This window comes from Chondrus crispus, genomic scaffold, assembly GCF_000350225.1.
Source record: "Chondrus crispus Stackhouse genomic scaffold, scaffold_3, whole genome shotgun sequence".
Lineage (NCBI taxonomy): Eukaryota > Rhodophyta > Florideophyceae > Gigartinales > Gigartinaceae > Chondrus > Chondrus crispus.
In genome coordinates this window covers 210-25,254 of record NW_005179158.1, presented here as the reverse complement: position 1 = coordinate 25,254, position 25,045 = coordinate 210, and the positions used below count along the sequence as shown (strand labels likewise).

At 53.7% G+C, this 25,045-nt stretch overlaps 8 protein-coding genes; 2 read left to right on the top strand and 6 right to left on the bottom strand.

Annotated features, from left to right (window-relative positions):
• Positions 1-6,257: 6,257 nt before the first annotated feature.
• On the bottom strand, positions 6,258-6,698 carry CHC_T00005514001 (hypothetical protein). The gene has a single exon (XM_005716613.1). It carries the CDS (start codon positions 6,696-6,698, stop codon positions 6,258-6,260), a length of 441 nt encoding a protein of 146 aa, XP_005716670.1.
• Positions 6,699-6,700: 2 nt separating this feature from the next.
• Positions 6,701-6,853, bottom strand: CHC_T00005513001 (hypothetical protein). The gene has a single exon (XM_005716612.1). The coding sequence runs from the start codon at positions 6,851-6,853 to the stop codon at positions 6,701-6,703; it is 153 nt and encodes a 50-aa protein (XP_005716669.1).
• A 1,832-nt stretch (positions 6,854-8,685) lies between these two features.
• Positions 8,686-8,812, bottom strand: CHC_T00005512001 (hypothetical protein). XM_005716611.1 is given in 2 exon segments: positions 8,686-8,701; positions 8,702-8,812. 1 exon segment carries the CDS (start codon positions 8,810-8,812, stop codon positions 8,702-8,704), a length of 111 nt encoding a protein of 36 aa, XP_005716668.1. The 3' UTR covers positions 8,686-8,701.
• An 18-nt stretch (positions 8,813-8,830) lies between these two features.
• Positions 8,831-10,429, bottom strand: CHC_T00008466001 (PAP2/haloperoxidase-like protein). The gene has a single exon (XM_005716610.1). It carries the CDS (start codon positions 10,427-10,429, stop codon positions 8,831-8,833), a length of 1,599 nt encoding a protein of 532 aa, XP_005716667.1.
• Positions 10,430-11,767: 1,338 nt separating this feature from the next.
• On the top strand, positions 11,768-11,977 carry CHC_T00005511001 (hypothetical protein). The gene has a single exon (XM_005716609.1). The coding sequence runs from the start codon at positions 11,768-11,770 to the stop codon at positions 11,975-11,977; it is 210 nt and encodes a 69-aa protein (XP_005716666.1).
• A 2-nt stretch (positions 11,978-11,979) lies between these two features.
• CHC_T00005510001 (hypothetical protein) lies at positions 11,980-12,159 on the top strand. The gene has a single exon (XM_005716608.1). It carries the CDS (start codon positions 11,980-11,982, stop codon positions 12,157-12,159), a length of 180 nt encoding a protein of 59 aa, XP_005716665.1.
• A 4,001-nt stretch (positions 12,160-16,160) lies between these two features.
• CHC_T00008360001 (PAP2/haloperoxidase-like protein) lies at positions 16,161-17,717 on the bottom strand. The gene has a single exon (XM_005716607.1). It carries the CDS (start codon positions 17,715-17,717, stop codon positions 16,161-16,163), a length of 1,557 nt encoding a protein of 518 aa, XP_005716664.1.
• Positions 17,718-23,183: 5,466 nt separating this feature from the next.
• On the bottom strand, positions 23,184-24,750 carry CHC_T00009377001 (NADH:flavin oxidoreductase/NADH oxidase). XM_005716606.1 is given in 2 exon segments: positions 23,184-23,577; positions 23,578-24,750. The coding sequence occupies 1 exon segment, from the start codon at positions 24,748-24,750 to the stop codon at positions 23,578-23,580; it is 1,173 nt and encodes a 390-aa protein (XP_005716663.1). The 3' UTR covers positions 23,184-23,577.
• Between the last annotated feature and the right edge of the window lie 295 nt (positions 24,751-25,045).

Here is a 25,045-nt window from a genome sequence, read left to right as displayed (position 1 = left end):
GCGCTTCGTCCGCGCGCGGTACACGTGAGCACGTGTATGCGCGTGTCCCATGTCCCCGTGGTGTACACGTAGACACGCGCGGTTGTTCTGTAGAGCTCGACGCTCTACAGTAGCTGATCTAGTTCTTGATCTAATTTAATTTAAAGCCCCAGGGGGGGTTATACCACAGTATGTATGGACCGTGGGTTTGTGTGGGCGGAGCCTTTGTTTTGCGTGTGCGCAGCTGGGGCACGTGATCTTGGGTGCATATCTCGCCAGGGAAGGTGGTTTGTTTGGCAGGAGGCCCTTCATTGCCATGGTTTGTATTGTGGCAGGGCGGACGTGGTTTAGGATCATGTGCCAGTGGTGGAAGGCATGATCCAGCGCAGCGCCACGGGGGGTGGGCGGCAGCGGGGCGGGGTTGTGCATGGTGTGCATGGGGGTGGGTCGCCTGTGGGGGCGCCTGTGGGGGCCGGCAGTGGGGGTGCTGCTGGTGCAGGGCGGGGAGGGGTGGGAATTGTGGTTGAGGGGGAGGGGCTCGACGACGGGAGGCCGTGGCGTTTTTGTGTGGGGTGTTTGTCCACCGGGCTGTACGTGTAGCATGTGCATGGTTAAGGGGGTGGTTTGGTGGGTGGAGGACGTACAGTCCTTTTTTAACTGAGGCTGTGGCAATAATCTGTGGGGGCTTCGTGTTGGTCGCTAGGATGGCGGCGTCATAGGGTCTGAAGATGACAGCTCCGTACTGTATTGCAATGTCATGGACGGATAACAGGTTTTGGCGTATGGCGGGATTTGCAATGGCAGGTAAGGTGAGGGTCTTATTCTTGTTCGTTGGGATCTGTAGGGGACCCGAGTGAGTTGCGGACGAGGTGGATGATGTGGTGGTTGTTATGATGCGTCTGGTGAGGGGGCGCATTCCGGGGGCGGCATTTGTCACGTGTGTCGGGCTGGCTCCGGAATCAAGGATATATTTCATACTGTCGGAATCTGTCTGTATTTCGAAGTGAAAAGCTTGTAGCTCGTTTGAGAGGGCATTGGTGCTGTCCGCCGCCGCATGTTGGGCTTTGGTTGTGGGGCGTGTTGGGGGACGTCTCGTTGGTGCTACGACAGGGGCGGGCTGCATTTGCCAGGGCGGGGGTGTTTGCCAGTGTTGGGGTGTCTGTATTCGGTACGGAGCTGGGGGTGGCATTTGGGGTTTGTATTGCGTGTTGTACGACTGTCCCCAGAGGTAAGGGCGTCCCCTGTTCCGCCCTCGTGGACGGGTTTGGGGATCGGGGGTACTGAGGCCTTGGGGGGTTGGTGGTTTGTTGTCTTGCCGGGCCGTTGTTCGGGCTTGTACGGCGTTGAGGCGTTGTTGGATCGCCCGGATTGAGGTCGGGACGGACGCGGTCTCAGTCCATGTGTCGGGTAAATGTTTGAAGGCGTGATGGTGTCCTAGGCCTTTGATAATGGCATCGACGGTTACTGTTGCGTCGGCAGATATGTTTGGGTATTGTGCAAGACGCATACGCATACGTAGCGTTCTGTGTTTTTTGATGTACTCGTCGACTGTGGTGTCGGGGGTAAGGCGAAGGCGGTCGGCTTCCTGGCTTAGGAGTAGATGAGTTGTAGGGGAGCTGTCCGTAAAGTGGGTTTCGATTTTTGCCAGTAGCGCGGCTGGTGAAGCGTCGAAGGTTAGGTCGGTTGTTTCCGCTAGGTCCTGTGAGAGACTGTTCGTAATCAACATAGGCATTGAGGCGCAGTCCTTTGTGCGCTTGGCCTGTTGCCCGGGGTCCTGTGGGGGAGGTGTGTGTGACGGATCAAGCGCATGTTGCGCGTCATTGATAACGGCGATTTCTCGAAGTGCTTGTCTCCATATGGGGAAGGGGGAAGTTGGTTCCTTCTGGGGGGAGGGCGGGTAGGTGTCTGTAGAAGGGGGAGGGGCGCCGATTGGGAGTGACGGTTTCCTCGTGTGGATCCATGAGATGGGTGGGGGGGGACGGCGGTGGTGTAAGAGAGGGTTGCGTGGTGGGGCTCGGGGGGGTGGTGCGGTGCGGGGATGGGAAAGTGTGGGGGGTGATTAGTGCTGCGAGGCGGCGCTCGACGTGTTGTGACGGAGGCGGGACTGTCAGGACTGGGTTGGGACGATCTGCGGTGTGACGCTCGACGAGGGGGAGCGATGGGGAGGCAGAGTCAGTCGAGGGAGGGGTATACTGCAGGCTGGCGGGGGTGTTGCCGTGCACGGCACCACATGTGGTGCAGGGGGTGTGAGGCCGGGTGAGTGGCGTTGTGATCTGCGAAGGGGCGGTCTGTGATCGTGTTTCAGGGTGGGTTTGCGATTCGGGACCATAACCTGTGGTGCAAGGAACGATGGTCCAATGTTTACTGAGGCTAGAGGTCGGTGCACCAAAAGGGACGGCGGCGGAGGCGCCGTCTCTGGGGTGGACACCTGGCGTGCGTGTGTGCGTGTGACAGGTGTACATGGGAATCAGGACACTTTCGATGTCGCCATAAGAGGACGGTTAATGATATTACTACATCAGAAACACGGTTTTTCTTTGACAGATCATGCGTGTATGTAGTTTCCCTCCACGGTACATGGAATCTCCGTATGGTTTACGATAGTGCGAAATACGGGCAGTTGCCGTCCCTTGCTGTACACATTCATTCCTGTTCATGATCGTGGAACTCAATTCCAAGACAGAATTCCCAGAAAAAAAAAATTTGTCGATTGAGCCGCTTCCTTTGAAGTTGTGGATCACGTGTTGGTCGTTTTCGGTCCATATGCTACACAGATGGACATTATTTTAATGTTGCTAAGCTAATACTTAAAATAGTAGGCGGGATAGCCTGTAGATAATGCATCATTAGGTTTGGGGAATCAGGTGCGTCATCAAAGTAGCGGCAATCCTATTCGCTGAAGCTAAAATTCGTCAAAGAAGCAGTTCAACGATCAACCGACAATGCACCTGCGAGGCACCGCTGTTGTGGGGAGACGCATATGCATGCGCCATACAGCTGCGGTTATAGCCACCAGATACTGCACCGGGACAAGTTAAAAGCATGCCGTCACGAAAAGATACACACACAAAAAGGCTTGATGTGTATGAAAACATCGGCATTTAGGATTCTGCAATCAAAATTAAAACCGAAACGGACTTCTAGAAGGAAACTACCACATCTATTCCTTTGCCTGTACCGGTTCATCCATAACGCTAAGGTCTGTGTACTCTTCCCCAAAAGGCTAGTCCCGGACACTTTTCAAACAATCTTCGAAAAAAATACTTTGCTGCGGATTTTCGCTGTTCTAACCAGTATCAATCGATCTGGGAGGCTGTTTTCTAGCAAACTTCAGTCGCCGGACTGCAGAACGCCTGTGTTTGAGGACAAACTCCGACAGTAGTGGCCAGCGCCCAAATTGACATGTGAGACATTCACAGTTTAATTCCGGACAGACCTTTATTTCCCCTCCAACCCGCCTCCAACCAACTTATTGACGCAGTCGGTCGCATCCATTTGCACCACTGTTCCTTCTGACGTGGGTTTAAGACCAGCTGTTTGTTCCGCTGGCGCTTTCTCTTCATCATAGCCTTCTGCCCCTGGAAGCCCGATTTCTCTTCCACAAATCCAGGACGTTTCGTTGCCCTCCCCGTCTCCGTCCTCTGCTTCTTCTCTATTCTTTTTATCCTCGCTGCATCCCGTTCTGCCATCTTTCTCTTCTTTTCATTAGCCACCTTCATCCGCGCCGCTTGCGCGTCAGCAATCTTCCTCTTTTTTCATCAGCCAATCTCTTGCGCTCCGTGTGGGATAACTCCTCTCCGCCCTGGGTTGGGTGAGAGGCGGAGGCTTCAGTGAGGGAGCACGCGGCGCGGACGCGACGCGCCAATTGAACCGATCGGACGAGCTCGCGAGAAGAGAGTGGCTCACTGGCCGGTTACGCGCAGTCGCCCCGTGGTGCGTGAACGGGAGCGACCGGTAACGGGTTAGAAGCCAGCGCGCGCGACAGACAACCAAAAACGGACGTACGTAGGCGCCTCAATTCCTAATTACCGCGCGGACGCTGCAGCTACACGTGTGTACTACTGTACACACGCGCTGCTTACAGACTACCGCACGGATGCCACGTGTGCTAGCGTACACGCGTCATACTGGTGGACTACCGCTTGGCCGACACGTGCACTACTGTACACGTACGCCAGATTACGACCGCTCGGCACGCGCACGCTCCCTACACGTGGGCACACCCGCCCACGTGTCCACCGTGCACGGCCGCACTGTTAATAATCTCCCCGCGCGCGCGTCCGTCGTTATACTACACTCCGCCTGCACAGCTGCCCGGCGTTTGATTTTTCGCTCATCAGCCGCACGGGCTTCCTCTTCTTTCTTACGCCTCCTCGCTAACATAGCCTCTACGGTCAAGTGCTTCGCAGGTGCCCCACAGTCGAGATGAACGTTTCGTTTGGATAAATTACTGCTTTCGGCAGTGCTGGCCGTGTGCCATGGAGCACAGTTCATCAGTATTGAGTTCACTGTTTCAGCGTTTCGAAGAAGGATAGTGAGTTCTTGCAATTTTTTAGACGCACCCAATTCGCTTTAGGCAATTTCCAATACTTTGGAAAACGTCACCCGATCCCTCCCTCGCCTCCGTATGACATTGGACCGCTGTCCTACTGAATACCTACCGCTATTGCATCTTGCGTCTTCGAAGTGATAAAGCGGTTTGGGAAATTTTCGTCAAATGGAAACAATCCTGTCTTCTGGAAGGATTGGCGGATATTTTCAACCGTCACAGCTTCGAATGCATGCACGCCACATATTGAATTAAATCGAACATCCCTTGTTTGGACTACGACTGACTTGTTAAACTCATCTCTAATGTCGCAGATAGAAGTGTTAAATATTTTGTTAACCCTTTGGTCACAGGGCTGCAAAACATGCGACGTGTTGGCTGGAGAAAGGACAACCTCACACCCATTACTAGAGCACTCCTGTAGCCATTCCAGTCCATTTCTTGAACTATGACCGTCAATAGTTAGTAAGTAGTTCACACCCTGCGGCACGAAGTTGCATACATATTTGTTGAGATGCTTGACGAAAGATGGCAAGATATCCATTTCCATAGATCCCTTTTCGCTACATTTGACAACCCCCCATCAGGAAACCATCCATTTCCCTGATACTTGTCGCAGACAGCGCTACTTTTCTTGTATATCTTTGGCAGCGGTTCAAACCAATTTGACATCACATGCTTCCCTGCCACGATAAATAAGGGAGGCGCTTTCCTTCCGGATCCAGAAACAGCTACGACTGCAGTAACATGCTTTGAAATGCCTTGCGTTTTTGACGACGCAACAAATCCACCATGATGAGTGTTAGATGAGCCAAAAACTTTTCTCCTCTTACCAAACGTGGCATCAACGGACGTTTCATTGACGTTCCATATGCGGTCACCATCAGATAGCATACCTGGATTTTGCTTCTCTACAGTTTGAAGAATCTCAAAAAACCCTTTAACATGGCCGTAGTTCTCTCCTTTCAATTTTGCACAATCCTTGTCGTCACAGTTTCGGTACGTTATTTCCCTATGCCGGGCTCTAAACGAACGCACGGCGTCATCAGAAGGCACACCGTTCTTCCAACCCTCTCTTCCATCTGCTGCGACATGCCCCATTATTCTTTTTATGCCATCAATGTCGACGGCATATCCTCGACTAGCAGCAAATACTAGTCTTTCAGCAATCATGGCTTCTTCCTCTTGAGTCAGAATTGTTGGCCTACCCTGCACGCCATTGGCCATTACTTGTTTTTCTACAGCCTGTGCATCTTCTGTTCGAAGTAGTTCTTTTATTTCCCCAACCACTGTCTTGCTCAATTCTGTGGCAGCGGCAATTTTTCGCAAAGAAAGTTGAGTTGAGGTGAGCAATTTTACAGCAGCGGCTTTCCCTTCTTTTCGCGCTTTGTCGCGGCTTTCTCGGTACTTGAGGAGCTTGGTTTGCTTGCGCATGGACAAGGTCATAATGTGCGCTTTGCTCCTGTGAGGATCGCAGGAGCTGAGGTTGAAAGACGTAGGATTGTGTTATGCCCTGCGAGATACTACTGTATCGGGGAGAAGAATGCACATCGAAGACAGAGCGTTTCGAAATGGGCGGGAAATGTGGGAATTATTCGTTGGTTCAAATACCTGTCGGGTAAAGTCAACCAGAGGAGGGCACTTGTTTCATATCTATTTGCTTTTATCGGCATCCCAGACATTTCGGTGGTCAAGTTTTCTTCTGTCCGAAATTACCCCGTGTCCGGAATTAACCTTTTGGAGAAGGGTAGCCCTCACTGGTCCATACATTTTCCTTACTCGTGTACCAATATTCCATCGGAAGCATCGGGCGTAATTCCCTCCCCTCCTGCATCTTCTCGACCAAATCCGGATTTGAGAGGAACGGCCTTCCAAACGCGACCAAGTCTGCGCCGCCCGCGGACAGCTCCTTCTCTGCCGAGTCGGCGTCGAATCCAACATTCGCAATAATCGGTCCCGGGAACTCCTTCTTCAGCTCCGCAATCGTCATCGGCTTGCCCTTGTTGTGGAAGCCGAAGCCCAGCCCGATCATGACGTGAATGTAGCCCAGCTTGTACGCACTGAACCTCCTCGCGTAGTACAGGAACGACTCGCGGAAGTCGTCGCTCCCCATGCCATTGTACACACCGTTCGGAGCGATGCGGATCCCCACGCACTCCGGCTCGAACATCGTCAGAACAGCGCGGATACACGCGTCCACAATGCGGAAACGGTTCTCCAGCGATCCTCCGTACTGATCCGTGCGATGGTTCGAGCAGCTCTGCATGAAAGTATCCAGCAGAAAGCCGTTCGCGCCATGGATCTCCACGCCGTCAAAGCCGCCATCCCTGGCGGATGTATTGTATAGCACGGGAAGAGCGATAGATGAAGATGGCGGATAAAGACGGGGGTGTTGTAAACGGGGCGGGCAAGGCTCTACTCCTTCTTTGTGTGATAGGTTTTCCGGAAGAAGCGCAGAAACAGAAGCAAGTAGGTGGCGTTAATAAGTGCGGACACAGCGAGCCCCCTCCCCCCTCTGCACGGCCCCCGACTCCTGAGCCAGATGTACGGGACCAAGCTCGCAAAGCCCGCGACAAACTGGACGATCTGGCAAGTGGTGATCATCTTCTTCCCCGGAAAGGGGATCTTGAGCAGGGCGGCAGCATAGTAGGCGTACATCACGACGTGGACCAGGGTGTTGAACCACATGCCATACACGCCGATGACGACGCCGTCCTCCAGCCACATCCACACCTCGTACATCACGGACGCGTGGTGCCACACGTGCAGCAGCGTAGGCCGGCGGCCGCGAACGACCAGCAGCGCGGTGTCGGCCAGCTCATACAACTTGGACAAGAAGAAGACGTACTGCCATCACTGCACGTCGCCCGCGACGTCGCCCGGCACGCACACCGTGCTCGCCCAGCCGTCGGCGCGCGCCACGCGCGCGATGGCCAGCGAGGCGCCGCCGTGCATGTACAGCGACGAGAGCGAGAGGAAGACGTTGTGCGCCGCGGCGAGCAGCACGAAGGCGCGCGACGCGGCGAAGGCCGGGCGGTAGCGGCGCACGTGGCGGTTCAGAAGCGCGGTCACGAGGAGGTAGGCGGCCGTGATGACGAGCAGGTGCGGCAGGTAGGACAGCGGCGTCGTCGGCCCCGTGCAGGCGGCCAGGTGCTGGAAGAGCGAGCGGAGCGGCGGCGGCGGGGTCGTGCAGCTGTGGTAGCGGAAGGGTTGCGACATCTTGCGGGACGGTGGGAGGTGCGCGCGGCGAGACGCGGAGGGGGAGGGCGGGGGGGGAGAGCGGAGGGGGAGGGCGGAGGGGGAGGGCGGAGGGGGAGGGCGCCGCGATGCAGGCGTTGGCGGTTTGATGGCAATGAGGAGGGCGGGATTGGTGGGAAGAAGGAGCACGTGAGAGGGAGGCGGGTCCTGTGGGAGGCGGTTCATAGGAAATTGATCGGGGCGGTGCCAGCAATGTACAGCTTTTCGAAACGTTTCGCTAAATATTTTGAAGGTTTTCGAAAAAGACAAGACACTTTTATCATTTTACCCTTGCTCTAATACTGTACACGTGTACATAGCTACCGTAGAGCTAGAGATTAGAGCATCTCTACCGCAAAAGGTCTATTTTAGAATCTATTGAGGGGTCTTGGGCCAAGTGTGGAGTTGTGATAGGTAAATCTAATGCACGATTTAACAGATAGAATAAGAATGTTTTCAGAACAGCCTCAACCCTACCGCACGCCCAAAATCTATTCCCTTTCCCTCGCGTCGCACGTTTCCATCATGTTCTGTTCCTCAAAGCACGACTCCAGTGACGAGGACAACTTGTGCTACCTCGCGATAGCAGGCATACTTCCATGCTGTGAGCTCCAGGCTCGAAACACAAGGCGATCCAGGGGCCCAGCCTGGCAAGCGACCAAAATATCATCCGCCAATTTGGCGCGTGATTCTGCACGAGGTGACCAATCATTGCTTGGTTTGTGGCATTCTATTGGATAGAATAGATCACGATCGGAGTCTATTGGAGGGTCGAATAGACTCCGATCGGAATCTATTCTATGAAAATTTGTATTGAATAGATTAGATTTTTGCGGTAGAGTGACGTTCGAGGTTTTCGAATGTAAAAATCCCGATAGATTTCATTTTAGACTACCGGTAGAGATGCTCTTAGAGCGAGCTTCAATAGAGAGAGCTTTATTTATTAGAGGGAGCTTCATTAGAGGGAGCTTCATTAGAGAAAGCTACATTAGAGCAAGCATCATTATTAGAGAGCATCAACGTTATCAGTGGGATCGGATGGTACATCGCAACAACTTCACGTCCCTACTCCTCCTCCCAAAACTTCTCCGTGTCCTCGGGCAACCAGGTCATCCACTTGCCCATGAGCCTCCCGTCCCGAAGCTCCTCTGCAAACTTCTGCGAGCTCTCCCCAATCCCCTTGCAGACGTCCACACCAGCCTGGATGGACGGCTCAAAGTGCACGCCCGCATACAGCCTGCTCACGCCACACAGCTCGCTCCACTCGCTCAAGTTCTTGAACTCAATCCGCGTATCCTTCTCCGGAACCTGTCCGGGGTAGAACTTGCTCGACCCCTTGGGCACCGTGATCCCGAACGGCAGGTCCTCGCGCGGAGCGTTCAGCTTCGCGTGCTCGACCAGCGCGCTGCACGTGCACGAGCTGCCCGACGGAAACTCTTGATGCGGCATCGTCCGGATGTACGGCTGCCAGTCCCCGGCACGGATCCGCACCGCCTTCTTCCCGGGCCCTCCCCACACCTTCACCTTGCGCTCTCCGAACAGGAACTCCATCGTCTGTCCCGTCGGCCGCACCGCGTCCACGCGTCGCTTCTCCTTCCATGCCGTCACCATCGAGTCCAGCGTCGCCACCGCCCCGCCAAGCCCGTACACCATATCGTCGTCCAGATTCCAGTCGTTGGCCGGGCCCAGAATCCCGAACCGCAGCGCCGTCGCGATGCCGGGCAAGCCGGCGGGGTTGTCCTCCGTGCGGAACGCCTTGCCCTTGTTGTCAAAGTACTCGGCCAGCACGCGCTGCTCCGTCGTCAGCGCCGCGGACGTGGCGAGCACCTTGCGCGCGTGCCGCCGAAGCGCGGCCACGTCCGACTTGAGCGCCGTCTTCACCGTGGCGCCGCCGCGCTTGAACGGGGCGGGCGCACGGCGCGCGCGCACCTCGCTGCGCGTCAGCCCGAACGCTATCGTCCGACCCGCGAACGGCACCACGTTCTCCTGCCGGAAGAAGAAGCCGCGCCCGTTCGACTCCAGCAGCGGCTGCCAGCGGAACGGGTGCGAGATCTTCCACGGGCTGTTCTTTGGCGTGTAGCCGGTGTAGTCGGCGAACGGCTGGCGGTACTGCGCGGGTGTGCCGGCGATGTCGCCCTCGGCGTTCCAACCGTCGATGGCCATCAGGCGCGCCGTGTCGCGGCCGGCGCGGTTGCCGATGCCCACCGGCGTGCTCATGTCTGTGGAGCGGTCGTTCGGGTTGAGCCCCTCGCGCTCGAGCAGAGCGCTGAAGACGGGGATGCCGGAGTTGCCGCCGAAGCTGACGGGTGAGGCCTCGTACAAGCGGAAGAGGGCGTACAAGACGGCGACGTTCTTGTTGTCACGCGTGTGCTCCGAGGCCGGGCGACGGAAGCGGGTGCGGTTGAAGATGTCGGCCGCTGTGGGATGGTAGTTGCACCACGCGTTCCACGCGGCGATGTTAAGGTAGGTGGTGGCGCGGAACTGGATCGGGGTCTCGAGCCCGTCGACGACGATGCGGTCGAAGACCTCTGGGAAGACCAGACTGGCGAGCACGCCGCTCTCGCGGTCGATGGCGTTCGGGGTCTTGCGGCCGGGCGGGGCATCCACAGCGAGCGCGGCGCCCAGTATGAGCAGTGTTAGCGCGGTGAAGAGGGCGGCCCTCATGCTGGCAGTTGGTCCGGTACGAGTTGCAGTGGCGGAGGCGTGTCGGGTTGGTAGAACGGGTGAGGGTGAGGAGGTGGTTGGGGAGGGAAGCGTCGTTACAGGGCGGGCATGCGCTGTTTAAATAGGCGTCGCGCGGCGGGCGTCCGAGCTTGAAGGAACGAGCAAGCTAGCGCACCAAGCAGCTCAAGGCGACGCACCCCGCGGGGGAGGGTCTCCCCCAAGCGCGGCAGGACGGCTTCTTGCTGCCGCATGCGTGGGCTCTCGCTCCCGCAGGAGAGGGGTGGGCGGTTCTCCGCGGGCGATCCGGAACCGCGCCGCGTGCTGCCGCCACCGCCGCCTCCCCTCCCTTCCCCCGCGCGGCGCTGACCTGTACGCGAGTGTGCATTTCTCCCCGCGGCGCTTTTTGCCACGCTCGTCTGGCGCAAATTCACGCCGCGCCGCGCCCGCGCCGGCGTCCGCGGGGGGAGAGGAGGGGACGGAACCCTCCTCCGGCGGGGACGGGCGCGGGGAGACCGGCTCTGGGCTCTGGGCTCTGGGCTCTGGGCTCTGGGCTCTGGGCTCCGCGCTGTCACGCGCCGTGCGGCGCGTGCGGTGACGTCAGACGGTGACGTCTCGCGCGCTGTACGTAACTTTACGCCTGCCCATGGAACGTACAGTACAGCACTTGTGGCGGGGGCACGCGCTCCGCGTGGGCGCTGTAAGAAGTTGCGGGCAGAAGCAATCAGCCGCGGCATCTGCGAAAACCAGCATCAAGCAAAAAACCAGCCTGTTATGACACACCCTCAGGTCAGGTCAACTCGGCCGCCATCTGGAACCGTTGCCGGGCCGCTGCCACGCGCGCGCCGGCTGGCAGTGGCGACACGCGCGGTGAGCCGGTTATGGCACACTGTTCGCAGGACCCGGAATCCTCAGGCTGGTGTGGCGCGTTTTCCAAAGCGGTTTTTAGGCGCGCCGTCACGCGGGTAGAAACGCTCCGGCCGCGGGGACCGCGCCCCCGCGCGGTCCCCGCGCGCGAAAAGTGCCCACGCAGCATCCGTCTCACGCGCGCCGCGCCGCCAAAAAGGCATCCCAGCTGCCCGCGCGCCCCATTGGCCCGCGCGCGCCGGGCGCCCTCATTGGCCGTCACAGGGCCCCGCCTTTTCGCCACGCCGCGACGGAGGATGCGGATTCGGACCGCGTTCTCACGGGCAAGTTAAGACCCTCCCTGAGGGAGGGTCTTAACTTGCCCGAGTTTGCCCGGGCTTGCTTGCCCCGAGCCATGATTTGCACTACTATTGGCTACTGGGCGTTAATATATGATTTGAAACTAAGTACGACCCTACACTGCAAGCTCAAGTTATGTCAGTGTGTAATGACAAATGTCAATCATATATTGGCTACTTTTGTAAGTTTGTAACTTTCGAATTTGGACGCTGTGCTCCGGTGGACGCAGTGCTTGCCCCTTGCCGAAAACATCCTCAACTCCCCCTTTGCAAAAATCTATGCACCTGCCATCTCGCAAAGGCAACCCAACTCTACGAAGCACCTCTCTGCCGACTACTTTCCTGAAAATGGCTTCCACACCTCAATGCCACGTGCGCCGTTCTCCGCGCCTCTGGCGCATCTCTCTGACTCCCACCATTCGGAAGACGGGGGCCACCAACGCAAAGTCTCTCACTATTGCTTCCTCGTCTGCAGCGGACGTTTCTGACCAAATATTATCCCCCCCTCCATACGGTATGTACGACTGAATTCTTTGTCGTTAAAAATCCTGTTGGCTCTGACAAAATTCCATCCCCGTCCGAGATCTAAAGGCTTTGTGAATTTTCGGGGTCGAGGATAGTTTGAAATAGCTTGGTGCAATGAAAGGAGGGAGAATAGAGCTGCGGTTGCGGTTAGTGCGGTCGTAGCAGTGATGATTCTATTGCCGTGCATTGCGTAGGAGTGATTAGATTGAGAAGAAAGGAGGGGAGGCGAACGGCGATACTGGGCAGTGGTTGTAGATCCGTTTTTTGACCAAACAGCGCCGGCGATAGATACGCTATCCCGCGGAGTAGTAAGGAGAGAAGTAGGGGGTGAGATCAATTATTTATCCCGGTGATCTGGGATCACCCGCAATGGCCACGTTCTGGGTCGGAAGCGAGCGACGCTGCAGCGTCTCGCGTCCATGTCGACGCGTCCCTGGGGCGAAGTTGTTTGACGCTGCAGCATGTCACGTCCCTGTCGATGCGTCCTCGGAGCGAATTTGTAGAACCCACAGTGTCCTCCCCGTTGCGTTCTGGCAATTTATGGTGCTGTATGCCTCTGTAAGTCAGCACCGTCGCTCTGGGACACCTGTCCACTACTAACGTAAGGGGAAGGCGTGTACTTACATTAATAAATTAATAAATGACCGGCAAACTCGGGCAAGCAAAGCAAACCCGGGCAAGTTAAGACCCTCCCTCAGCCCTCGCGATACCCATCCACACTCTTGTGAGCGAGAAACTGAAGCTACTACCCTTAGCATCCTGAACAGAGGCGCCACATCCGTTTTTTTGAGAAACTATGGATTCCCCAGCGAGGAGGTTTACAGTTTTGCATTCACGCGCCGAGGCGCGCGATCACAACTGCATTTCTCCACTGCGCTTGCTTCGGAAAGATCATAAACAACACCGTCCCTGTCCCTGCAACGCCGCCTGCCTTGCCATTGGCTTTGCCAGTCGTCCTGCGTGGGCGTTAGAGGAGAACCACGCTTCCACCCACTTTAGCACTTGCAATAACGGTACAGTACGTTATCGTGCTGTGCTGTAGAATGAGGGCCATTCCATTCATCGTGATTGGCAATCATGCAATCACGCAATCACGCGATCACGACATTAATTTAACGTTGTTCTGCAAGTTGGAGCACAAGATTAATTTTAAGTCGATTGTTTATTTCTTTAATGAGCATGACCATTTTTTAAGAAACGTAATATAAACAACCAACCACAAGGGAGCAGCCACCATTTATTGACGTGATTGCGTGATTGCGTGATTGCCAATTACGATGAATGGAATGGCCCTGAGATGCTGTGCTGTGTGATCGTTCCCATATGCAGCAACTGTAAAGTTATTACCTTACTGCGCCTTCCTGCTGCAACATTCGAAATACAGATTGATTGCCCTGCACAGCATTGCCTGTCGACTATCCCGCGACATGCTAACTTGCAGCGGGTGTAGCCGGTTACCCTCTGCAGGTTAGCATGTTATGAGATAGGAGCGAAAAAAGAGGAATCCAGTGCAGCACTGGATTTGAGTTTCTCGTCATTTCTCGCTGTAAAAACCAGTGTCGACATATATGTATATGTACATTAACGTTGTCCGCAAAGTCATGGAAAACACGTGTTTTTAACACGAGTTTTCACATCCGCCTGATTACTGTACGGCAGTGCCGGATCGACCCGTCTTGAAGGAAAACGAAGTGGGGTTTCCCCTCTCTCATCAGCACAAACGAGTCTCATACTGCACGGTTCGTACCGGTTTGCGTCATGGATGCCCCTATCACTTTATCTACCCAGAGTCCATCAACAGATCGAAGCACCACAAGATCTGCCGCATATGCCGCTAAAGCAATCGCAGAAGACAGACAAGTAGAAGCTTCTAAAGAGCGGTCCTCTCTAAACGGCCCCCCTCAGCCCGTCAAGAAGACGAAACACATCGCCCTTTCGACTGAGAACTATTCTATCCATGTGGCGAGCTACAATATTCGCTTCAGCGAGTATTCGCCCAGGTGCACGTGATCCGTCGGATGGCACAACGATGTACCAGACTTGCGTTTGTTGCGGGCAGGTACCTTGCTGGAGGTCAGTCCGCAAAACTCGTGGTGGGATTTTTCAAACTCGGGTTTACTTTACGTCCAACGAGTTTGTGGGCAAATGGAAAAAAATAACGCGTTGTTTTTTTCCATTTGTAGCACTTCGGCCTCCAACCGCACAACACACCACCATCATTCTTTTAACCATCCACGCCCTTCACGCATCGCCACCCCCCCTCCCCCCCCCCCCGCCAACCCCTCTCAGACGCAAATATGGACTCCTCGTCTGCCCCTAACGCACACAAAGAAACTCCGTTACCGGCCATACTGGTTGCGGCTGTACAAAAAGTCACGCGAGGATGGGTTGAACCACCTTTCAGGTTGATGATGACATCGACAAGGCCTGCTACGTACGGCTTGTGAAAAAGTCGTGGTTGGATTTCCAGTTTTATAATTTAATTTGCGTTATTAAATCGAAACTTAAGAGCAAGGCAACCAGTGCGCTAAATTTCGAAATTTTAGAGATTTTCCCTTGTTGGCATGTCAACTGGTGCGCTAATCGCTTTTTTCGGTTGCTATCTGGAAGCACCTATCTCTATATTCGTTTCTTTCCTGGCGCAGGATAGAAATGGATATAGCACGCGATCACTCAGAATTCATCGATATTTCATAATCACTATAACCAATCATCTTTCGAGTGCTATATGCGCCGTGCGTCAGACCCCTTGTCTTGGCGAAAAACTTGGGAAAAACTAATACTCGGCCCCTTGCGGGCCGTCACATATGGCGACGCACTTGTTGTGTTGCGCACTCTTTAGAGCGCTGTATGGCTAAAAATGTGCGCTATAAATTAGCGCACTGGTTGCCTTGCTCTTAGAGCAAGGCAACCAGTGCTCTTAGAGCAAGGCAACCAGTGCGCTAATTTATAATAAAGTCAGTTGGACGCCATTTCTTAAACGTACATGCCCTTGGCAATAGGATCTTGCGAAGCATTGGGATAGCAGTTGTTGACAACGTCAGTGCACAGAAAGGCTAAGATTATAATCAAGTTTCAATACCTGGTTGACATTTTAAACAGGCGTTTTAGTTTCGATGACAGTAACAAATAGCGTTTTGAGGTCGGTCCAAAAGGGTTCTTTTTGGGGCATCTAAAAATAGCCGGAGAAGATGTGCTGATCTCACCAAAATCCATCTTTCAGCAACGCACAAGTCAAATGTGGGGAGGGTACTTGTTTCCTTGTTGTTGAGCAAGCACAGGTGCAGAAAAAATTGGTTGAAAGGTATCCTTCGAAGGGTAGCCTCTTGTCGTCAGGACACTAGTGTCTATCCGACCAAGCATTATCACAACATAAAAATCTGTGAATTTTATTTCTTTTCAACTTTGATGTCCACGGTTTCCATTTTTCTTTGGTAGATTGAGTATTTTAAATTTTTTCTGAAGTTTCTATGCTACTTGTATAAAATTTGCTTTAAGAAAAATGCTAGTTGTAAGCCGACTTTTTCTTTGAACGCCTCTATGTGGGTACCAATGAGACAGTTTTCGGTAAGAATCGAAAACCATGTGCTTTACCTGCAGTGATGGCCTTCTGGTTACAAAACATGAACTGAAATCGCTTGTTGCGTTGTCAAGAAAAAATAAAACAACTTTTGTTCTCATATGTGCACTAACGGTCCGATAGACACTCATCTAGCCACCTCTCGAGAGGTAGTGGACCGCATTTATCGCTACTGCATCAAGCTACCATGGGAGATTTTAGTTTGGTTAGTTCTAAACTGTATACTGTTGCGCTCCACGGTGCGCCCAGTGTACCATTCACTGAAAAAAGGTCAGTTGCAAAAAAAGAGCATTTGATAGTTGCATAAACTCTATTTATAAAAAAAGGCATGTCGTTTAAAGTACTTTCCCGTAATTTGTTATTTTAAAAAATACCGCACCACAGCTTCCACCAGCTTACCCAATCTCCCTTATTCCCATCTGCCTTACTCCGTCTCCCAAAACCTGTCGGCCCCCTCCGGCAGCCACTTCATCCACTTGGCGTCGAGTGACCCTGCGACGAGCTTATCGGTGAGCTCCTGCGCGGACTGCGCGATGCCCTTGCACAGGTCGCTACCCGCCTGAATCGAGGGCTTGAAGTGCACCCCCGCGTACAGCCTCGACTCCCCGCACAGCTGCGCCCACTCGCTCAGCGTCTTGATCTCCACGTCCGTGTCCCTGCTCGGCAGCTGCCCCGGGTAGAACTTGCTCGACCCCTTCGGCACCGTGAACCGGAACGGAAAGTCGTCCCTGTTCTTCGTGTTGATCAGCGCGTGCTCCACCACCGCCGTGCACGCGCACGAGCTGCCCGACGGGAACTCCGCGTGCGGCATCGTTCGGATGAACGGGCTCCAGTCACCAGCCCTGATCTTCACCGGCCGCCGCCCCGGCCCGCCCCACACGGAGAACTGCTTCTCCCCGAACAGGTACTCCATCGTCTGCCCCGTCGGCCGCACCCCGTCCACGCGCCGCTTCTCCTTCCACGCTGTCACCATCGAGTCGAACGTCGCGATGTTCGCCCCCAGTCCGTAGATCATCTCCTCGTCCAGGTTCCAGTCCAGCGCCGGCGCCAGCACGCTGAACCGGATCGCCGTCGCGATCCCGCCGAGTCCGAACGGGTTCTCCTTCGTCCGGAACGCCTTCGCCTTGTTATCGAACAGCTCCGCGTAGATCATCTGCATCTCGGTCAGCTTACGAGATACCTCCAGCACCTCCTTGGCGTTCCTCTTCAGCGTCTTGATGTCCTCGGGTAGAGCGTTCTTGGCTTGAACAGATCCCTTTTTGTACGGGGACGGCACCTTGCGCCTCTTCACCTCCTCGGGCGTAAGGCTGAACGCGATGGCGGACCCGGCGTATGGCGTCACAGATTCCTGCCGGAAGAAGAACCCGCGCCCGTTGTTCTCGAGGAGTGGCTGCCAGCGGAAGGGGTAGCGCAGCCTCCACGGCGTATTCTTGGGGATGTAATTGGTGTAGTCGAGGAACGGCTGCCTGTATCCCTTCGGCGTGCCGCTGATATCACCCTCGCCGTTCCAGCCGTCCATGCGCATGAGGCGGGCGGTGTCGCGCCCGGCCCTGTTTCCAATGCCGACGGCGGTCGTTAGGTCCATGCTCTGGTCGTTGGGGTCGTACCCCATCTCCCTCATCATCTGTCGATACAGCGGTAGTCCCTGCGCGCCACCAAAGCTGTGTGGAGACGCCTGGTACACGCGGTAGAGCGAGTACAACACAGCGACGTTCTTGTTGTCACGCGTGTGCTCTTCGGCGGGGCGCTTGAACTTGTCGCGACCGAACATGTCAACGGCTGTCGGGTGGTAGTTGCACCAGGCATTCCAGGCCGCGAAGCTCAGGTACAGGATCCCGCGGAACTGGACTGGGGTTTCGAGATTGTCGACGAGCACGCCATCGAAAACTCGGGGGAAAGCGACGTATCCAAAGACGGAGCTCTCCCGATCCCTCGTATTCTCCGTCACATTTTGGGCAAGGGCAACCCCAAGAAGGAGCATGAAAATGGCTGTGGTACGCATCTTGAGTTGGGGGGACTTTTATAGTTGTTGGTTGGGTGTGAAGCTGAGTGAGTTGGTGAGTAAGTGAGGCAGTTGGTGAGGTGGGTTCGGACTTGCTCTGTGGATCAAGTCGGTCCCTTTTTATATGCAGTGGGTGCAGTGGGTGTCGAATATTTTAAGGGGTTTTTCCTATTCTACGGCGACAGAAGCAAAGGCAAAGTGAGGTCAAGATGAGAAGCTGTTACAACGGATCAACATCAAGGTGATGAGAAGAGATGCATCTGGCAATGTACCACGGGGTGTAGAACAGCCACTCATATCGATGCGATGATCCTCCCTTCGTAGCAGGCATGGTGTTACAGCGTTAGTAGTGCAAAAGAGAAGAGGACCGGTTTAACACCCTTAGAATACCTGCAACAATGAAAAAAATGGCGGAGCCGGATGCTCTAATCGTGATGATGCACGTGACAACGCAATAAGAGAATATTAACCTGCGCTGAAATTTTTAAAGGCACGGTAGCGTCGTATGAGAGAGAAATCATATCATTGCCTCCCATTGACTCGCCAGTATGTTTTGCTCGTTTTGATAGTATCGAGACAAAATGTGACGACATGTAGTGTCACAACGTCTCAATGTCACATCATTGAGACGTTATGACACTACATGTCGTCACATTTTGTCTCGATACTATCAAACGAGCAAAACATACTGGCACTGTGACCGGACAGATGTATCAAAGAGATGATGTCATCTCAACACACCCGATGAGCTCCAGAGCCCCTTTGCCCGCGTGTCACAACTTCCCAAAGGACTGCAATCGTGACCTCGAAGACAGTGCCGCAGCTGCTGAGCCTTCTCACTCAAGGAGTTTGCTGCGCTGCCCTCGCAACAATCTCGACACGTTTCCGAGAAGCAACGAAAGTCTAATCTAGTTTCTTCCTGTAGAAGAAAGTAATCTAAAAGAGAGGAATGGTTCTTGTTGACATGGCATTGTTTTCGGTGTCAAGATGCCAAAGCAAAATTTCCTTCCCACTTTCCTGCCAGTTCGGAAAGTCTAGCTACTGTGTGGCCTTGTTTTTCTTCTTGAACGCACCATGGTCAAGCCGGAACCAAGTATTGAAGACATTTCTATTACAAACAGGGCATCTGCAGCCTTTGTCTCTCGTACAGCAATGAGAGGAAGACTATGGCGGTCGGGAATGGTAGCACCTTCATGAATTTTTGGCTCCTTCAGGTTTGCAAATTCCGCCTAAACGGAATATTTCAAAAACCAGCACCTCAGATTCTCGATGCACAGCCGCCCCTCTTGTCCCAACGGCGTACCGTTGGGCCACTTTCTCCGCGAGAATTGCCTCCATCTTCAAAACTGCAATTAGATTTGCGATCAGTTTTTTATGCTCGCCACTTACAACAGCCTTTGTAGCTTCCTTTTTCTTTGCCAGTCAAGGGGTCTATCATGACAATACCATTCCCGGGGCATCTGCCGGTCCGATTAGGCTTTGCGTAAGCATTCGTCAAATTTTTCCGGTTGTTCTATACTTTGTCGAAAGCATACGCTGTCCAATATTCTACACCCACCATAATACACACCCTTCGGATTTCTCTAGTTCTATTGCCGGGAAGGTGTTGACATAGTCCTCTTTCCTCTCTGTCTCACCGCAGTCGCCGCAGTTTCTTCATCAGACTGTATGCAGTGCCATCTACAGTCTCTGCGAACGCATATAAAATACCCTCCCACTGTCAACGTTTCAACTCCATCACCCACTCACCTCCACCTCTCACACAAAACTCACGAGTCTTACTCAGCTGCCTAACAAAACTCACTCCTTTCTCACAATGGTTCAATTAACTGAAATGTCTACCTCGCCCGCCAAGGTCCCGAGCTCTCCAGAATCGGTCGATCTCAAGTACCTCGATGTGGCTTCTGCTCAAAGCGATCATCTCCTTCTTGTTGGTGGTGGGCCGCGTAGTGTTATTCAGATTAACTCGGAGGTCATTTTCATGATTCTCTACAGAAAGCATTTTGAAGACCTCACTAACATGGGAGCTTTATACAATATCAACACATCTGTCGTCGAAAAGCGCTCTTTCTTTGGTGTTGGTGGTGCATACTCAAACCAGCAGACCGGAATGATGAACAGCGGAATTGAAGATGATATCACCTTCCCGCTCGAGATTCCCGCCGAATCTGAGAACCTCGAATTCTTGAAACTTCTCCTGAGCTACAGGCATCGTTATGACGTTTTCATCGGTCAGAGAGCTGACGCCTACTACAAAGAGGTTCTCTCGAAGAATCTCCCTGGCGCTGCCATGTTTAAGCGCTCGCTCGGGCCAATGTCGACCACAGCCAATGGTCAACTAGAGCATGAGAGTGCTTACCTTATGAGAGGTACCGTCGGTGAAGAAGAATATAACACTTTTGATGTGATCACAAAGCTTGCCGAAAACCTCCTCCCCTTCTACAAACTCCGTGTTCTTCCGTCCAAGACCGTCGAAAAAATTGCCATCGAAGAGCATGGAAAGCCCATCGCTATCATCAGGGGCAACAAGAGCAACTCAGCAGAATTGATTGCCGCCGATCAAATGCGGCTTAACACTGGCACAACGGTCACTAACCCCGTTTCAGACAAGGCGATACGCAACCTCACTTTCTGCCAGGCCATGAACGTCGATCATTTCAAGAACTACTGCTCCCAACGCGGTCTCCTGGACCAAAGCGGTCGTCTGATCCCTGGCTCGAAAATGCTCAGTGGTGGTATGAGCTTGTCTGGTCTGGACCAGATCTCTGTCCTGGATGGCGTCATGAATTTGTTTGAGATTGACGACTCGGAGCTTCTGGGCTACAAGGTCACCCAGCAGGCTACTGAAAAGTATAAGGGAGCCATTACCCTGATGAGCCGTACTCCTGGAAATTCCTGTTATCCGAGACACACAATGACTGCAGAGTGGCTACAGGGCACACCTGTGATGGCCGCCAGCAAGCACCTCCACTCCTTGTTCCTGCATGGAAACGGGGAACAGGTCTTCAGTATTTGGAACGACATCATGGTGGCCACCGTGGCCCGTGCTACTAACTTCACCCCTGCTGAGGCAAAGGCCATGTTTTCTTCCACTGAAGAAACGCTCAAGTTCCAGTTTCAGGAATCCCAGCGGTTCCTCGAATCCATGCAAAAAGTTGGAGAGGAAGAAAAACGTGGAAACATGGAGGCGAAGGAGCACTTCCTCCGAGAAGCTACCAAAACCACCTATGGGGCCTGGCGTCAAGCTGCCTCGTGCCTCATTTTCGGCTTCGGTATTGAAGAGAATCTCGAAAAAGCCACTGAGGAAATGGAGGCATATGCACCCCATACCTGGAAGGGTCGCCAAGGATGGTTGTATCACCGTGCCCAAGTGTCCTGTTTCACTGACCCCGAGTTTTCTACCAAGTCCTCCAACATGAATTTGTTCAAGAACTGGGAATGGATCATGATGCATGTGACTTCTTCACCGGTTGAGATTCACAGCATGTTCCACCTGCTTCTCGAAGCGGGAATTGCTAAGTACGAACAGGGTTCGTATACTGACGTTTATCCTACGCAAAATGGTGAGCATTTGTCGATGAAAGAAGATGAATATGACGCTCTCCTTGTATCTCCAATGTTTGAGCGTCAAGAAGATGGTGCAGTGCAATCTCTTGCCGGGCTTGTGAAACCGTATCATGCTGACCACCCCAACTTCGGAAGGGTTGGCAGGTTCAGAAGATTTCAGGACCAGAACGGTGAATTCCTTCCGATCGAGGACAACGGCCTTGGTGGAAAAGGATTCGATGTCAAGACAGAAACTGGCGAGACCTCTCGCGCTGGCTGCTTCGCGGTCGATATCAACAGCAGAGCGTCTGGTGTCAGTGTTGGATCCTCTTTCACAATGCGTCGGATGGCTCTATCTCATCTCAGGGCTGCGGGTATCGAAAACGCAGAACGCGTTTTGGACAACATCTACGACAGCGGCAAATCGAGGGAGGATGAGTTCAACGATGAAGTGCGCAAATTCGAGACGCACTTCAAGGAGGTTTACGAGATTTGGGCCTACACTAAGGCCATCGAGATGGTCGCTGGGGATGACGTCGATCTCTTTCAGACTTTGTATGACGCTGGATTGAATCAAACCAGTCGTATGGATCAAATCCGCAAAATGAAGGAGAGTAAGGAGTCCAAGCTTAACGAGGGGGCTGCTCTATACGAGGCGAATTTGAAGGAAATCCCAGTATATCAACCTCCTGCGCGTGATGCCTATCTGGAGCGGTTCGTCGATACTACCGAAGACGAGGACCGGTACTTATACAATGAAGCCTTCAATCTTGCCAAGAAGCACCTTCAACTCGCTCTTTGAGCATATGCAGAAGGCTTACTGCAGATAGATAATGATGTTATGAGAATTCCTTTTCTGGCCACGGCTATCTTAACCAACGAGAAAAACTTAGGTAGTACAGTACAACTAAATGAAATACAACTTCAAATTGAAAACTAAAACCATTCTTCCAACTCTAAACATTTCGCGCAGACTCGAGGGTGAGTATGACGTCTAACAAGAAGTGTGAGAACGCATTCCCAGCTTTTCTTCAAACATTCTCTGAATTGCCTGCTTCCCATCATGAAAAGTTCCCCCTCTGTTTTCGGGGACGTACTTTTTCAGTATGACATGATGGATGGTAATAGTAGTAGGTACTTGCAAGGCTAGCTAGAGAGGAATGGCAGAAAAGAAATACAGGAAGCAGAAATCAACATTAAAAGACCGGGATAGGGAGGAGGGGAGACGAATGCTGTAGCAGGTCCAACGCTGTGGATGCGGCAACAGGAGGTTGTTCGTACACAGAGAAGAGTAGAATGAAACTTGGGCAAATACGAGCCACCAGTCCTAGCAAGTTTTGCAGAGACAAACTGCATGGTGTGCGTACAAGACAGTATTGTGTATACACCACGGGGTTTGCAGTATAAAATTTGAAGATGATGGTTTAGATGAATTTGACCACATTCCTTTAAATCGATATGCCCCATGAGCCACATTCTGCTTCTTCTCTGTCGAATGAAATTGCGATGAGCGGGCAGATGTCTGCATGATCCTCTGTGGCTGAAAAAAATTCTCCTCCTCGCCCTGCTGGATACGATTTCTTCAGCTGACATGACTGAAGGAGTTGTTCTTTCGATGCCGCCATAAGGGACGGTTAATGATATTCCTACATCAGAAACACGGTTTTTCTTTGACATGATCATGCGTGTATGTAGTTTCCCTCCACGGTACATGGAATCTCCGTGTGGTTTACGATAGTGCGGAATACGGGCAGTTGCCGTCCCTTGCTGTACACATCCATTCCTGTTCATGATCGTGGAACTCAATTCCAAGACAGAATTCCCAGAAAAAAAAATTTGTCGATTGAGCCGCTTCCTTTGAAGTTGTGGATCACGTGTTGGTCGTTTTCGGTCCATATGCTACACAGATGGACATTATTTTAATGTTGCTAAGCTAATACTTAAAATAGTAGGCGGGATAGCCTGTAGATAATGCATCATTAGGTTTGGGGAATCAGGTGCGTCATCAAAGTAGCGGCAATCCTATTCGCTGAAGCTAAAATTCGTCAAAGAAGCAGTTCAACGATCAACCGACAATGCACCTGCGAGGCACCGCTGTTGTGGGGAGACGCATATGCATGCGCCATACAGCTGCGGTTACAGCCACCAGATACTGTACCGGGACAAGTTAAAAGCATGCCGTCACGAAAAGATACACACACAAAAAGGCTTGATGTGTATGAAAACATCGGCATTTAGGATTCTGCAATCAAAATTAAAATCGACACGGACTTCTAGAAGGAAACTACCACATCTATTCCTTTGCCTCTACCGGTTCATCCATAACGCTAAGGTCTGTGTAGCCCTCACTGGTCCATACATTTTCCTTACTCGTGTACCAATATTCCATCGGAAGCATCGGGCGTAATTCCCTCCCCTCCTGCATCTTCTCGACCAAATCCGGATTTGAGAGGAACGGCCTTCCAAACGCGACCAAGTCTGCGCCGCCCTCGGACAGCTCCTTCTCTGCCGAGTCGGCGTCGAATCCAACATTCGCAATAATCGGTCCCGGGAACTCCTTCTTCAGCTCCGCAATCGTCATCGGCTTGCCCTTGTTGTGGAAGCCGAAGCCCAGCCCGATCATGACGTGCATGTAGCCCAGCTTGTACTCACTGAACCTCCTCGCGTAGTACAGGAACGACTCGCGGAAGTCGTCGCTCCCCATGCCATTGTACACACCGTTCGGAGCGATGCGGATCCCCACGCACTCCGGCTCGAACACCGTCAGAACAGCGCGGATGCACGCGTCCACAATGCGGAAGCGGTTCTCCAGCGATCCTCCGTACTGATCCGTGCGATGGTTCGAGCAGCTCTGCATGAAAGTATCCAGCAGAAAGCCGTTCGCGCCATGGATCTCCACGCCGTCAAAGCCGCCATCCCTGGCGACCTGCGCGGCGTTCCGAAACTCCTCCGGCAGCGCCTCGATCTCCTCGACGGTCATCGCCCTGGGCGTCTCGACATCGACCTCCCCGCCCCTGGGCGTGTGTCTCTGCTTGCCAGCTTCCGACGCCCTCTTGATCGCGGACGGCGCGACGGACAGCTTCTTCTCTCCCTCGTACCCGTCCTCGCCATCCCTGAAGGCCGAGTGGCTGGCGCGGCCCGCGTGCCACATCTGGCAGAAGATGCGGCCGCCGGCCTCGTGCACCTTGTCCGTGACGATGCGCCAGGCCTTAGCGTCGTCGGACGTGACGAGCTCCGGCGTGTGGAACCAGCCGCGCCCCATGACGGACGTGTGGGTCCCCTCCGTGATGAGCAGGCCGGCCGACGCGCGCGACGCGTAGTACTCCGCCATCAGCTCGTTCGCCTTCAGCGCGGACGTGGCCCGGCCGCGCGACATCGGCGCCATCACGACGCGGTTGGGCAGCGTGAGAGTCTCGCCCAGCTTCAGCGGCGAGAAGAGCGTCGGGTGCGAAGTGGAGCTTGCCATTGTGTTTTGGGGGTCCCGTGTGGGCGGAGCGGAGAGAGCTGGTGGTGGATGGAGAGAGGTTCGTTCACCGACGGAGACAGCGACTTTTATACGATCGGTGTCGCCCCAGCCGGGGGCAGCTGGTGAGCGCGAAGATGTGACGATGACGTCCCTCTGCGCGGGTTACCAAACCGTGGGCATATTAACGCCAGTTTGCCACACCGCCAGCCGCGATTGGACACCGCGCGTGACGGCTCGCTTCTCCCTTCAGCGCAGGTGGTCCTTCTGGAAGAGCGTAATTTTTTAATTAGTTAAC